General features: G+C 45.3%; 1 protein-coding gene across 2 annotated transcripts in view; it reads left to right on the plus strand.

Annotated features, from left to right (window-relative positions):
- Positions 1 to 14,514, plus strand: part of TECPR1 (tectonin beta-propeller repeat containing 1) — a 575,261-nt gene that overhangs the window by 204,961 nt on the left and 355,786 nt on the right. For both annotated transcript variants that reach the window (XM_086940729.1, XM_086940728.1), the window contains exon 9: positions 2,541 to 2,686. In XM_086940729.1, coding sequence (XP_086796855.1) covers positions 2,541 to 2,686 — 146 coding nt within the window. The remainder of the gene's footprint in view (positions 1 to 2,540; positions 2,687 to 14,514) is intronic.

Below are 14,514 nucleotides of genomic sequence, written 5' to 3' on the forward strand. Positions count from 1 at the left end.
TATTTCTTGCAACGTGCACTTTTTGTTACTACTACACTGACCCTTGGGCCGTGACTCTGGTGTAACTGCCTGAAAGTTAAAATTGTACAGTACCACCTTGGCTACTGCTACTACACGTAGTTTAAGAAGGCTACATAACAATGCAACGGCTCCCTTGCAAACCTATTTTACTGGTGGTGGACATAAAATGAGCACAGACGATACTAGTGACATTTTGATTTTGTAGATCAATGGTTCCAAAACTTTATAAAACCATGACCCAATTTTTATAACAACAATCTTTTGCGACTCACCTAGCTTTAATGGACAGGAGGCAGGTGATTTTTTAAATGTATCTAAAGCATCGCGTGGCAGCGCACCGTCATTTACAGCCAACACATTTTCCATTGAAATAGCTACTAAATTTAAACAGACATGCAGTTTTAATGATAAAACTATCTTGCACACAAATGATAATGTGTGGAAATCGGGTTTCAGTGAATATTTATGATTTGTGCATCACCAGGTAAAGTGTCTTGATTTGTTTTCCGCCTATTAAATTCTTTGTTTCCATCACACTTCAGAATTACAAAGGGAGTTGCTTTTTTTTGCCTTCCTAACTGCTGAATGTGTACAGCTCATTTGCAGGTATTTACATTTTGTTGTGTGTTATCAACAAAATCCTACAGCCTTTCCTATCACACTTGTTGTACCCCAGCAGAACTGTCACAAAATCCACTTTATTTTCTTCTCTGACTGCAAAGTGAGAGGAGATTGTAAACCCCAATATGTGTGGTAAAAAATATATAAGCAACAATTTGTTAGAAGGCATAGCCTGACATTTGACTTTTGCCTTTGAAGCTCAGCAAATAAGACAAGATAAATGGAGAATTAAAATTGCTTGGACTTTCCTGACCCACCAAAAATCGGCTCCCAACGGTTTGAGAAACATTGCTGTAGATGTGTTAAAAAATGTACTCAATGGCATCATTTCCCAATAGGACTGTGCAAGTCTCCTCTTGTTTTTATGTAGCATATTGCGGAAATCATGTTTTTCTTGCAAGAACAGAGTAGCATATAAAACAAGCGGTCTACAGAAGAAGCACGTAAAATTAAGCATAGTGAAAGAAAAACAGGAAAAGAGAAAAGGTATGAAAATCTGAGTTCTTGTGATTCATACTCTATCACAGAGCTACGATCATGGGAACTTTACTGCGGGGGATTGTTCATCTTGCGGTTGGCGGGCCATAATCCTATGTTGGGAGGGCTCCAGGATTTCATTTGGACCTTTGCTTGTTCTATTGGGCCAGTATTTTTCTTGAACCCCACTTTTAGCTGTACCATAAAAGTTTAATCTATTATCAAATTCTCCAAGTGGCTGAAAAGATTTTTTTCTTCCAAAGAGTCTGTAAGGGAGATGGGCGAAAGTCTGCATGGGTTCCAACGGTGCCTTGTTTAAAGGTTCTGGTGTACAGCCTGTGGCTTGGTTTTAGCATCAAGCCACATTGAAGCAGGTGAGTCCCCTTTGTACGCATGCAGCGGCCTTCGAACTGCCAGATTTCCATGGTAATAAGGAGATTGTGCTCTTTTTGTCTAATACATTTTTTTGATGCTTCTTCAAACTTTGCCTGAAATGTACTTATAACAGTAGCCCTTCTGAAAGACTGTTTGTCACCTTAGGTGACATCACTCGCAAAAACTAATCTGCAATGCACGTGTTGCTCATCGCGTAGTCTTCTACCGAGTTTAGCTGTTACTAGAGTTGCCTGCCACCATTTGAAAAATCTTGCTTTTCAATCTTATGTCGAGTTTAGAGAATGGGATGTGCAAGTCAGTTATTTATCACTGGGTCTCATTTACTGGTAGTTTAAAGTCTCCCACCTCTCCTTTCTTCCTCCAAATTTCAGTCTGCCTTCTCCTCCCATGTAAGTCTGTGCCCTCGGGTGTAGATGGGGAACCAAGGAATACAGTGTGGCAACCAACAGTCATTGTAAATGTGTACTCTGCGATCAACATTTGTCTGGCTCCCAGTGCTGTAGCCTTGTTTAGCAAACTATGATCTGGTTTCTCATCCTGTGGTTCAGGACTCTGTAGACGTCCAAAACTACGAAAACCACAGTCAGCAACTTTTTGTTTTTCTTTCCTTTTTGCACTGTGGAGCTATTTATTCTGGATCTGGGATCCATTTTCAGGTTTGTACTTTGAAGCTTTGCTTTACGTGCACAAATCAAGTGTTTGTAACCGCTGTTTTACCTTCAAGTGATGACATTGGCACGTCATATTACTTAGTTTCTAAAACTTTTGGGGAGATGACTGCTATCATTATGCTACTCCTAAAACATTTGCTAAACTACATATTTTAATGAATATATTGTCAATAGACAATATATTGTTATTATTACTATGGTTATTGTCACTGTAGCAAATAGGTCTCGGAATATTGTACCAAACTTTTCTGCTGTCCTAGTCTAGCTTCTCCGAGAGCCTTCTTTAAACTTAACTCCCACTTCCCAAAGCCATGCTGGAATACCACAATTGTTTTTACTTTTTCTCTATTTCAGGTCTGGGGAATTGGAAGCGACGATCGATGTATTTATTTCCGTCAAGGAGTCACGCCAAGTGAACTCAGTGGGAAAACATGGAAGGCAATTGTAGTTGGGAGAGAGAGTGATCGATCAAATACAGCAAGTTCAACCAGCCTTCTAAGGTAACTTGTCGCTCAGTATCTTGAAGGTGTGTAATGCATTGAGTGGGAGGATGTGCACTCGTCTGGTCTTCAAGTATATTGGGCCATCACTATTACCTCAGATATTTTGAAAAACAAGAGTATCAAAACTGAAAAAATCCTTCTTTGTTTGACTGCACTGAATGACCAAATATCTTTCAACAATAGGAAGAACTCTTGGGGGCCTCATTCTGATTATTCATACATTTGTGCTGTTTTATGACACCCAGTAATTACAGATCCTAGAAGGTGCAGTGTTTAACTTGTGGTGTAACAACTCTCCATTATGAGTTCTGCTCTTCGGGATGGATTGTAGCACTAAAATATAACGTTTTCCCCATTCCAACATGCATAACTTGGAATTAATGACGTAACGTGTGGCATTAGCACACCAGGAGCAAACCTGATTAGGGCGCATAAGGAAGCTTGTTCCACAATCAGTGTTGCTGAAGTATACAAAAAAGTGATGCATGGAATGCTTGAATTAATCTCAGCCACTGGTAATTACCAGGACCACGTTCGGGTCCATTGTTATTTTGCACACCATGCCTTCTCAGTCTTGATCCTGACCCAGCAGGAACAGTGCAGCCCGAACTATGAGGCCAGGTCCTCCCTGACCCGGAATGCAAGCAACCCAAGACCGGTTTCGCCCTTATTAGGGCTAGCTTGGGTCCAGTGGCACACTATGCACTGAAAACGTGAGTAAAAGTTGATGCATGGAATGCTTGAATTAATCTCAGACACTCGAAGTTACTCAGGCTGCGTCTCAGTTCATGTTATTTTACAGGCAACGTCTCTTCAGTTTGGAGCCAATTATGTGAAAATCATTCTTGACCCTGCTCCAGTAGGAACAGTCCGGGCTGAACTGCTTGGCCAGGTTCTCCCGGAACCAGAACACAAGCGACCTAAGACAGGTGTCGCACTTATTTGGCTCAAGGGGCACAATGTGCATGGGTCATTCGATGTTACCAGCCCTGACTGAATGAAGGCCTTAATGTTTATCTCTTAAAGCAGGTGCAGCTTCCTTTAGAAGGTATTGCATGTTAAAAAAAAGAAACCAGGAGAGGGACAATCATTATTTGTGAACATCATGCCTACAGACCTTGTAGCAAGCAAGTCAAATATCCTGTTGAACACTCGTCAAAAGTACTACTGCATTGTGCATTTCTCTACAACTTTCAGATTTCTTTGGCTGACCAATTAGAAGGGGCTTCTACTGTACCCAGTTGCTGAGGTGGAGAATTGTACATGTTATGATCTGCTATGGAGAAAAAAATAATTTCCAATTCTATCTTACAACTACTTATTATTCTGTATTAGTTTAAACTGGTATTTTTCTTTAGCCAGTTTAATTCCCCTTGTTTTATGTTTGCACTCCCCCTTGTCCACTCTGCGATACATCCAGTGTCTTGTAGAAAGCCTCATAAGTCTGCCATTTTGTCGATTCTTTTCAATGTATATGACTCCACATGGAATGGGGCTCTGCTCCTTATCATGCAAATGTTATAACATGCTGATGACAAGGCACTTCTGCTGAGGTGGGACCCTGCCTACATCAAGTCTGTAGCCAGCTGGGGGCTTGTCTAACTAACGTTCTCTGCTTGGTGGCTGCAAAGTTCCTGAAAATGAATGAAGACAAAACAAAGGTGCTTGTCATTAGTTGTGATGCTCCTTGTTACAACCTGCCTTGTAAGGCACTGCAACTGTACGACTAAACTGGTAAAGCATCTCAGCGTCACCTTCAAGTATGACCTTGATTTTGAAGCCCAAATAGAGAAAACCTGGACCTCTAGTCCAGGTTTTCTCTGGACTAGAGGTCCAGAGACCTCTAGTCCAGTTTTTTAGGTCGAGCTGGAGAAAGCAATGCTGTCCAGCGAAGTATCTAATGTTGCCCGTCTCCTGGGAATCTGAGACAGGGAATGTGCACGCGGCGATTTCACTTCGTGGGCGCGCACGCCCAGGCCGGCGCTGTGCACATCTCCTGTGTCAGATTCACAGCCTGCTAGCCTCTCACCGCTCTCAATCGCGCGCACACATAGCCACACTCACGCATGCGCACACAGACCCACATATACACACGCACAGCTAACAGACACACAGTCACACATATACAAAAATACATACACGTGCAGAGCTACACACGCGCACACACACAGCTACACCAACACACGCACAACCCCCCCCCCCCCCCCCCTCCCCCCCAACCTCACCGGGCTCTTGTCGCTGCGCATCTCTGCATCATCTAGTTTACGAGTGTCAGTGTCCGTAAAATTCAGCCCTTCCAGGACGGGACCAAGCCCGCCGCACCGCTCATCATATTCTCCGAGACGTCCGTGAACGGGCGATAAAGTCTGACGTATAAGGTAACGTGGAATGCAGCATGTTAGCCAATCGTAGTACGCCGTACAAAATGTCCACGTGCTGATTGGTTGTGGAATCTGCATGTGCCTCTGACCCAGTCGTTCCATAACAGACTTGCGGGTTTGCTAGAGGCGTGTTCGAGGCGGGTAAGGCGCTGAATGGGCGAGAACGACCTCTTTCTACCCAATATCTTCAGTGGCAGTTCTGGCTTTTTTAATGGACGAGCAATGCACATTATATAAAGTATTTGTACGTCTATTGTAAAATGTGGGATGGTTTTAAACGACTCAAAATGCAATGCATGGCAGACCTGGCTTACGATGTTACACATGCATTGGGTCCTTAATAAGAACAAATGTAACTGAAGTGGGTCTAAAGCACCACAACTACTTCCTCTTTTGTAATCGGATGTAAGATTCCACAGCTGTCATTAAGTGTCCCGAGGTCCTGCTGTCACGTTAATCGGATACAGGGGTTCCCTCTTCTGGAGTAGTTGAATGCTAGCCTCTACTGCAAGTCTGTGATGCGTCACATGTCTCTTGGATGGTAGTTGGCATAGAAATTGTCAGATGTTTGCGGTGGTGACGAGGCTTCCTTTTCAACAATTGGCATGCTGGTGAGATTACTGCACAAGAGAAGGGGTCGGGCACTGTTGATAGCTAAACGTGCCAATGTTGTAAAGAGGCTCCAATAAAACTCGCTATAGAAAAGTATTGGGCTGAAATATTATTTTGGACAGTCCTAACATAATTTTAAGTATTTGATAATATAAACAACTAATAATTACTACTATAAATAAACTGTAGTTACTTTAGACCTCAGTGTTATAGGGCTGCCCCCTTACACACTGCCCACTCCAAACTGCCCCCTCACACTCTTCCTACTCACACTCTGCCCACTCAAACACTGCCCCCTCACACACTGCCCCCTCACACTCTGCCCACTCACACGCTGCCCACTCACACGCTGCCCACTCACACGCTGCCCACTCACACGCTGCCCACTCACACGCTTCCCACTCACACGCTGCCCACTCACACACTGCCCCTCACACACTGCTCACTCACAGTAATGTAGTCCACACATACTGCACCCTCACACACACTGCCCCCTCACACATTGCGTACTCACACAACTTTTGCCCACACACACTGCACCCTCACACCTCGCACACCTCGCACCCTCACACACTCTCATTACACTGTGCCCTCACACACTGCCCCCTCATACACTGCCCCCTCACACACTGCCGACTCACACACTGCCAACTAACACACAGACCACTCACACACAGACCACTCACACACAGCCCCCTCAAAAACAGCCCCCTCACACACAGCCCCCTCACACACTGCCCCTCACACACTGCCCACCACACACTGCCCACTCACACACTGCCCACTCACACACTGCCCCCTCACACACTGACCCCTGACACACTGACCCCTCACACACTGACCCCTCACACACTGACCCCTCACACACTGACCCCTCACACACTGACCCCTCACACACTGACCCCTCACATACTGCGCACTCACACATTACTCACTCACACTACTTTAGGGCACACACACTGCACAATCACACCTCTCACAAACTGCCCCCTCACACATTGCTCACACACTACTTTAGGGCACACACACAGCACAATCACACCGGCACCCTCACACACTGCACCCTCACACACTGCCCCCTCACACATTAGCCCCCACTTGTCACCACAACAACATCACTCAGCGCCACCACAGCATCAATCTGTGCAACCATTCAACAACAACTGGTTCAAATATGTTCTCTTAATGTATCAAGCTTTATTACAAATGTCACAAAAAATGTTAATATTTCACTTCTGTTCTTGGATTTTCGTCACAATAAAATACACTGAACATAATCTTCACAAAAGCTATTTACAAAAGTTTAAGCTATTGCCATTATAAATTACAATAACTTTAATTTAAGTATTAATTATTTAAAAAAAATACAAACCATTGTTATTTGTAATATCAATACATCTAACTCACGTAAATACAACACGTATTGCATTACAAATGCTATAGGTGTCACATTTGCGAAAGGTATAACTATTGGCATTGTAAATGACAAAGCTATTAATTTTGCTATTTTCAAAACCAACACATAAATAAAAAAATTGTCAGTTACAATACCAATAGCTCAAACTTTCCTAATGCGAGACCTATTGCATCGCAAATGCTTGTGCTGAACAAGCTCCTCTGGAAGACTGTACACTTAATCCCGATTCAATGAATTGCCGAGGTGATCAATGCTTGGGTTGTCTACCAATTGGACTAGATGAAGTCCACCTACCGAGGCCTACTAGACACAGAACTCCTAAGATTGGCCAAAATATGATGGTTTAACTGGTATTTTATCTCTGGCAATTCATTAACGTCATCGAGGTGAGACATTGTCTGCATTGGCTCACCATGAAGCAGGAGATCGAGTACAATGTGATATATCTGATTCTCCTGGCCTGCTATAAATCAGAGCAAAACCAAAGGGGATGATGGATGGAGTGTTGAACATTGCAAGCACTCACCACCAGTCAACTGATCTGGGTTTAATCCATCATCATTCTTTATCTCACTCTGCCAACCCTGTTCATTCATGGCCATATGCAAATCAGCCTGACCCTGTGCCTCTTTGGAACAGTCCAGCCCAAACTGCCAAGCCATGTCTTCCCTGGATGGGAAACAAGCATCCTGGGACTGGTTTCTAGCTAATCAGCCGGGTTAGCTTGAATCCAGTGGCAAAGTGAGCAAGGGACCGACGTCTGGGCATACCCTGCCAACTTAGGGCGAACTAAGCAAAACCAAAGGGGGTGATGGACGAAGTGTTGAACATTGCAAGCACTCACCCCCAGTCAACTGATCTGGGTTTAATCCATCATCAATCTTTAGCTCACTCCACCACCCCAGTTCAGACATGGCCATATGCAAATAGGTCTGATCCTGTGCCTCATAGGAACAGTCCATCCCGAACTGCCAAGCCTTGTCTTCCCTGGTCTGGAATCAAGCATCAAGGAACCATTGCCACGCCTGATCGCTTGTTGTGCCCCCCCCCCCATCGCCCACTATGAGGAAGCTGCGGGGAACTGTGAGTGGGAGTGGGTCCTCCAGAGAGGCCGCGGGCTGTCCCCAAAGTTGGAGGGCTGCAGCGGACTGCGAGTGTCTTTACACCTCTGTGACTGAGCACTGTCATCCTGAACGCTGTCCTGGGGAACCGCTTGCGCCCAGAGGGTACTGCAGCTGCTGCTTGTGCCCCGCAAGCCTAACTGCTCCCAAGTTTTGTTCATAGCACCTAAAAGCTTTGTTGCAAGGTTTAATCACCTGTTGTGGCTCCGCCACCACCTGAAACGAGCAAGTCGCTGGGGGCGGGAAGGCTAGGGCCCACCAGAAACCTGCCTTGATCTAGCGGCCAAGACTTTGTTGGCTGAACTCCCCCGCATCTGTGGCAACCTGCTGGGGCTGGTTGGACTCCTTCCCCCATCTGACTTAAGGTGAGGCCTCCTTGAAGACGCAGCTGGTGTTTAGGTGGCCTCCCCACCCTGTGGATTTGGCAATTGTGGACTGAGTGGGCCTCGAAGGGGGAACGCCCACACTAGGCATGTGGAGCCTGTTAGATGTTTGAACTGCCTGGGAGGTCTTGAGTCACTGAGTCCGTATGTGCCCTGGGAAAGGTGAGGGGCGCACGTCTCAACCCTTTGCTCTGTCTTCTGCGAACCTGGGAACAAATGTACAGTGTGAGCACGAAGACCCTACCTCCTGCGAACCTTGTTGTTGAGCTCTCTCTTCTGTGGTCTCCTACTTGACATGTACGCTGAACTGCCGGGGGCAGGCTCTACCGGGGTGCCATGGCAGCTCATAAGGTAAAGAAGGAATCCATATTGAAAGACATGCTCACAAAAGTGGCAGTGAAGAAGGCTGATCCTCTCATAGAACCTGCAGCTGATGTCATCATGATGACACCTGAGACCGGAGACGGCACGGATAATCTCCTGATGCCGGTCGTTCATGGCAACCCTATTTACCAAGCTCCGTGAGGTTATAGCAGTGCTCTGGGACGATGTGGTGGTGGACATCAAGGAGGTCAGGAAGGATGTGACCGATCTTGGCAACTGGGTGGCTACGTTGGGAACCGGTGGGGATTCCTGGAAGAAGGAACTAAAGAGCCATAGAAGGAAGCTGGTGGAGCTCTGTGAGCAGAATCTGGACCTACAGCTCCATGTGGAAGACTTGGAAAATAGATGATGGGGGGAATTGGAGGCCTACGTCATCCATTCATTCTGCCATGTACATCCAGAACTGGCAGAAAAGGAGATAGTGGTCAACCGCACACAAACTGGACATATCTCACCCGATGGATGCTTCTCGTCCAGACATTCTTTTTTAACGGAAACATGGTGATCACAGGAATTGGCCCCTAATATTCTGGCGGCACTCCCCAACAATTATTATATCCTGCAGGCGAATCGCCCATCTGGGAAGGTTGGAGGGGGAGTAGCGGCCATTATACATCAGGAGCTAAAATTTACTTATTTAACCCCATTAGCCCTCACCTCAGTAGACAATTTAGTTATTAAACTGGAGTCAGTTTTGGCGCCCTTAATTTGTGTACTACTATGTAGGCCCCCCCAGAATATGCCCCTGTTCCCCCACTCCCTGGGTGAGCAGATGGCTCATTTTATAACGAACCCCGCCAAGATTTTGTTGATTGGTGAATTTAATTACTGGGCCAATGACACCTTGGGCGGTCCTCATGCTGGAGAACTAACTGACCAACCTAATGGGTTAAATTTCTCTCAGCTGATAACCTCTGCCACTCACATTAAGGGACACACCATAGACCATGTCTGGACAGCTAACCTCACAGGGTCTGCCTTGACAGCGTCCCCTTGTACATGGTCTGACCACTATCTAATACAGCTTGGTATTAAATATATAACCATGGTCAAGCAATCAGCCACCAAAGGGAGTATGGCCAGAAATTGGAACAGTATGGACAGAATTCCCTTCCTGAACACATTGTCAAACACTGTCCTTGTTACGCAGCCATCCATCACTGCCAGTGAGGACACCCTCACTGCATGGTTAAAAGCGGCCAGCGGCGAACATGCCCCTCTTAGGACACAGAGATCTGCAAGGCGCCACAAAGCCCAGAGATGGTTCTCTGCTGATCTAAAAACACAAAAATTAGCCCTCTGTCAATCCGAAAGGAGGTAGCTATTTCCCTGACAAAAGAAAGATATATTTAGCCCAACTTAGCTATACAAAGAATAAATCTCTTCAGCCAAAGCCACATACTTTTCTTCAAAAATTCAGAATTCTTCCAATAGGACAAAAGAAATATTTTCTATTATCAATTAATTATGGAATCTTGACAGTCACAGTAAAACCAATACCATCTCAAGCACTTTGTAATTCTCTCAACACTTTTTTTATTGATAAAATGCCTCGATTAAAACCACTATTCCAATCTGCAACATCGCCAAGGCACCTCCATCTATGCAGAAAAATCCCACTGAACAGTTCCCACGATATATAGCCTGGTATTTGTGGACCCACTGTCTAAAGTAAAATCGGTTTATACACAAAGCAAAATGATGCCTAGGACACCAGTAACAGAATCTATGGTAATCATGAGATAGTTAAATTATCTACCCCTACGACAAATAAATTGTCTGGAAAAACTATTTTTGTATTTGTTTAAATAAAATTTCCCACCTCCACAGAGAGAACACCAAATATTAGTTTCCTTCTTAGTTTTTCACTTTAATTAAAAAGAATTAGAATTAGATAGGGGCTGGATTAATTTGTAGGCCCACTTAAACACAAAAACATATATATTTACACATTACTTTTTACATAAACATATACAAAACACATATATATAGACACACATTAATCAAAAATGTATTTAAATATTGTAGTCCAATTATTCTTTCAACAAAGGATGCTCGCTATATGTACAGATTCCGCATTCCTCTCAAAGTAAGCTCCACCAGACCTAACACAAGAAGTATGAATAGTCCATATCTTTTTAGGCTATCTTCAATCCTTTTACTCCTTGTGAATAATGCTTTCCATAAGTTCAAATAATTTGGCTGGGGTCTTCTTCAAACAAAATGTCGACGCGTTTCAGCCATCATAATTTTGGCCTCATCAGGACTAGGGCTAATAAATAATTCAGTCTTCAAGATAAATATATGTATCCTCTTTAAACAGTCAAGACTAGACAACGCTAAATTTCATCAATTCAGTGACTGTATAGTTAGCGATGGTGAACTCCTATAAACTCACTGTATGTCGTCCTTCCATATTTAAGAGGAAAGCGCATTTGCCAACTCTTATTCGGGACCCTTCAATTGTATTCCGGGAGTTTAAATTTTGCCGCCATTTGAAAAAGCTAAGAGCAACGTCAAATGTAGGAGTACTCAGTCCATTCGCCATAGCGTCATTAAACCGGACTTTCACCGCTCGCGTGACGCGGAAGTCATCTGTCTTTGCTAAACACAGTGAGAGTAAAATCGGGGTCCCCTACCAACAGCTGTCCACCCCACATCTTAAAAGAAATGTTTTCCTTACTTCCCAGGCCTGCCCTTTCTCTTCTTAATGAGTTACTGACCCAGGGCATCGTCCTGAGAGCCTTTAGCCCCTTCGATGCTGGTGACAAAGCCAGCACGTCATGGGCGTTACCTGCGCTGCGCGCATCACGAGCTGGCTTTGTCACGTAACCCGCGATTTTCAAATTTCAGTGCACAGCGGGAAAACCCGCTAGTGCGCATGCGGTTAAAGGAACAATTAATCTTCCCCTTCTAAATAAACCAGGGGCTGACCCTCAGACCCTGACTAACTATCACCCAATCTCATTGCTCCCCTATCTGGCCAAGGTATTAGAATCCTATGTGGCAAAATGGCTATGTGCCTTCATCGAACAATCGGAATACCTCGACCCCCACCAAGCAGGATTTCGGCCAGCTCATTCAACAGAGGCAGTATTATTGACCATCCTGGACACACTTCGGAAAGAAACAGATAAAGGATATCCCCAGGCCCTGTTGCTGTTGGACCTGTCAGTGGCATTTGACTCTGTCAATCACAGCATCTTGATCGAACGTGTCTGAGACGCTGGCCTTCAGGGCTTAGCTCTTAACTGGATAGGCTTGTTCCTGGAAAACCGTTCCCAGTCAATCCGCCTATCCCAGTTCACAGCAACTAAAATGAGTGTAACATGCGGAGCACCCCAGGGTTCCTCGTTATCACCTCATCTGTTCAATCTTTATCTCCTGCCATTGATTCAGACTTTAAAAGAAAAGAAGGTGTGTACGTTTAATTATGCGGACGATCTACAATTAATGTTCATCATTAATAAGACTCCTGAATCTGAGTCCGAATTCCGAACCACTATGCTGCACATCTGTGTTAGGAACAGCAACCATTTAAAACTCAATCCGGACAAGACTGAATTTATCCTGATAAGAGGTACTCAGAAACCATGGAGCTCCCATTTTTGGGGACTGAGTTGGACTCCCCTCCCATCCTCCTCAGCCAAACGTCTGGGGGTGATAATTAACAGAGACCTTACCATGAAAACCCAAATTGCATCAGTTACATCGGCCTGCTTCCTTCAACTAAGAAAGATAAAGAAGATGAGTAGACTCCTTACTAGGGAAGCACTGACTCAGGCTGTTCTAGTCCGGGTGATCTCACATTTGGACTATGCCAACTCTCTTTACTTTGGCATTCTATCGTACCTCACCAGGAGATTGCCACTGGTGCAGAACCAAGCAGCTAGATTGATTTTCCAGCAACCTAGTTGACAACACATCTCCCCACTCATGAGGAAGTTAAATTGGATTCCCATCCCACAACAATCAGCTTTCAAGGTTAGCTGCCTGATCTTTAAGTCCTTGTATGGCCCTAGCCCAACATTTATTTCCAGCTTGATTCAAAGGTATATACCTACTCGCAACCTGCGTTCATCTCACATGAACCTATTGGCCACACCCGCCTAGAAGCTAAAGCGACAAGGTGGCTGCAGGTTTGCAGTGCTGGCACCTGGGTTCTGGAATTCCTTCCCATCTGACCTCAGATGGGAAGGAATTCCAGAACCCAGGACCTCTTGAGATTCAGAAGGCTCCTCAAGACATGGTTATTTACCCAAGCCTATGACTGAATCAAAGCATATGACAAATCAATAGTTCTCCAGCATAACCTAGAATCAGCGCCAAGAAACCAATCGGTGTATGTGCGCTTTACAAGAGACTTTAACATAAGATGACTTAACCGCACACATGGAGCAGGCCATCCAGATACGTCACTTGGACAGCCTCAGGGTATCCTAACTTGTGTTTCACAGCTACAGACTAAAGGAATCGATGATGGCAGCGGCCAGGGACCAAAGTTCCATGATGCTCAATTGTATAAAAGTGTGGCTTTATCAGGATCTTCCCCCATCACCCAACAGCTACGCCATCTCTTTCATCTGATCACTGCCTACCTTTGTGATCGCGGCTTAAAATACAAATGGGGGCATCCCTTCAGATTGTCATTAGTCTGGAAACACGAAACCCACATAGTCAACACAGTGGAGGGTAGTGAGATCCCTGGGCTGTTGACGGTTTTGGGGAGCCCCACCCTGGGGAGTTGCGGACGTCTCCAGATCAGCAGCCTCTCTCGAAAACCAGACCATGGAGAGCTACTTCCAAAACCACGCAGGACGAGAGCAGGCATCAAAGCAGTGCACTCTTTCAGAAGCTAGGTGACCACAACCCCAACTAAGACTACATAAGACTGACCCCCGAATTGTCAACTTTAAGCCTTTTTGTCTTTATGCAGATCCCATGAACCTGCCGCTAGATCAGCCCCCTTTGAACTCAGTGCGGTTGCAGCTACCGCTACATCTGCTACCTCAGGCTTGCGCAGCTTCCACCTCACCTAGCTCACCCTTCAAGCTTCAACGTAGTCACCACTGCGACTACGAACTCTAGACTGTGGTAACTCCCATGAAGAGAGTAACAAGTTGTTTGGCTGTTCTCCCCAAGTTTCTCATCCCTCCCGACCAGGAGGTTCCTTATACGGCTGCCCTTGCCTCTTTGGAGAAGCAGCAGTGCCAATATGACAATATGACATACACAAGGCACTTGCACCTATCGCTGACCTACCACACCTCTGCATCATTTTTTGGTCAAGATAATAAGCTATAATGTTCAGGGTGCCAGCTCCCCTGCCAAGTGACTGGCTCTCATGACCTGTCTCAAATACTCCCTCTGTGATATTGACATCTGCAAGAGAATCACCTCCTCAGAAGGGCCTGGGGATGGCTCCCCTCTCGCTGGTTTGACAGGACAGTAGTCAAGTGGCAGTCCCCTCCCCGGGAGACTCCTCTCAATCTGCCTCACTATTAATACATACATTTTCACTCTTGCC

Source organism: Lissotriton vulgaris, chromosome 10 (assembly GCF_964263255.1).
Source record: "Lissotriton vulgaris chromosome 10, aLisVul1.2, whole genome shotgun sequence".
Classification (NCBI taxonomy): domain Eukaryota; kingdom Metazoa; phylum Chordata; class Amphibia; order Caudata; family Salamandridae; genus Lissotriton; species Lissotriton vulgaris.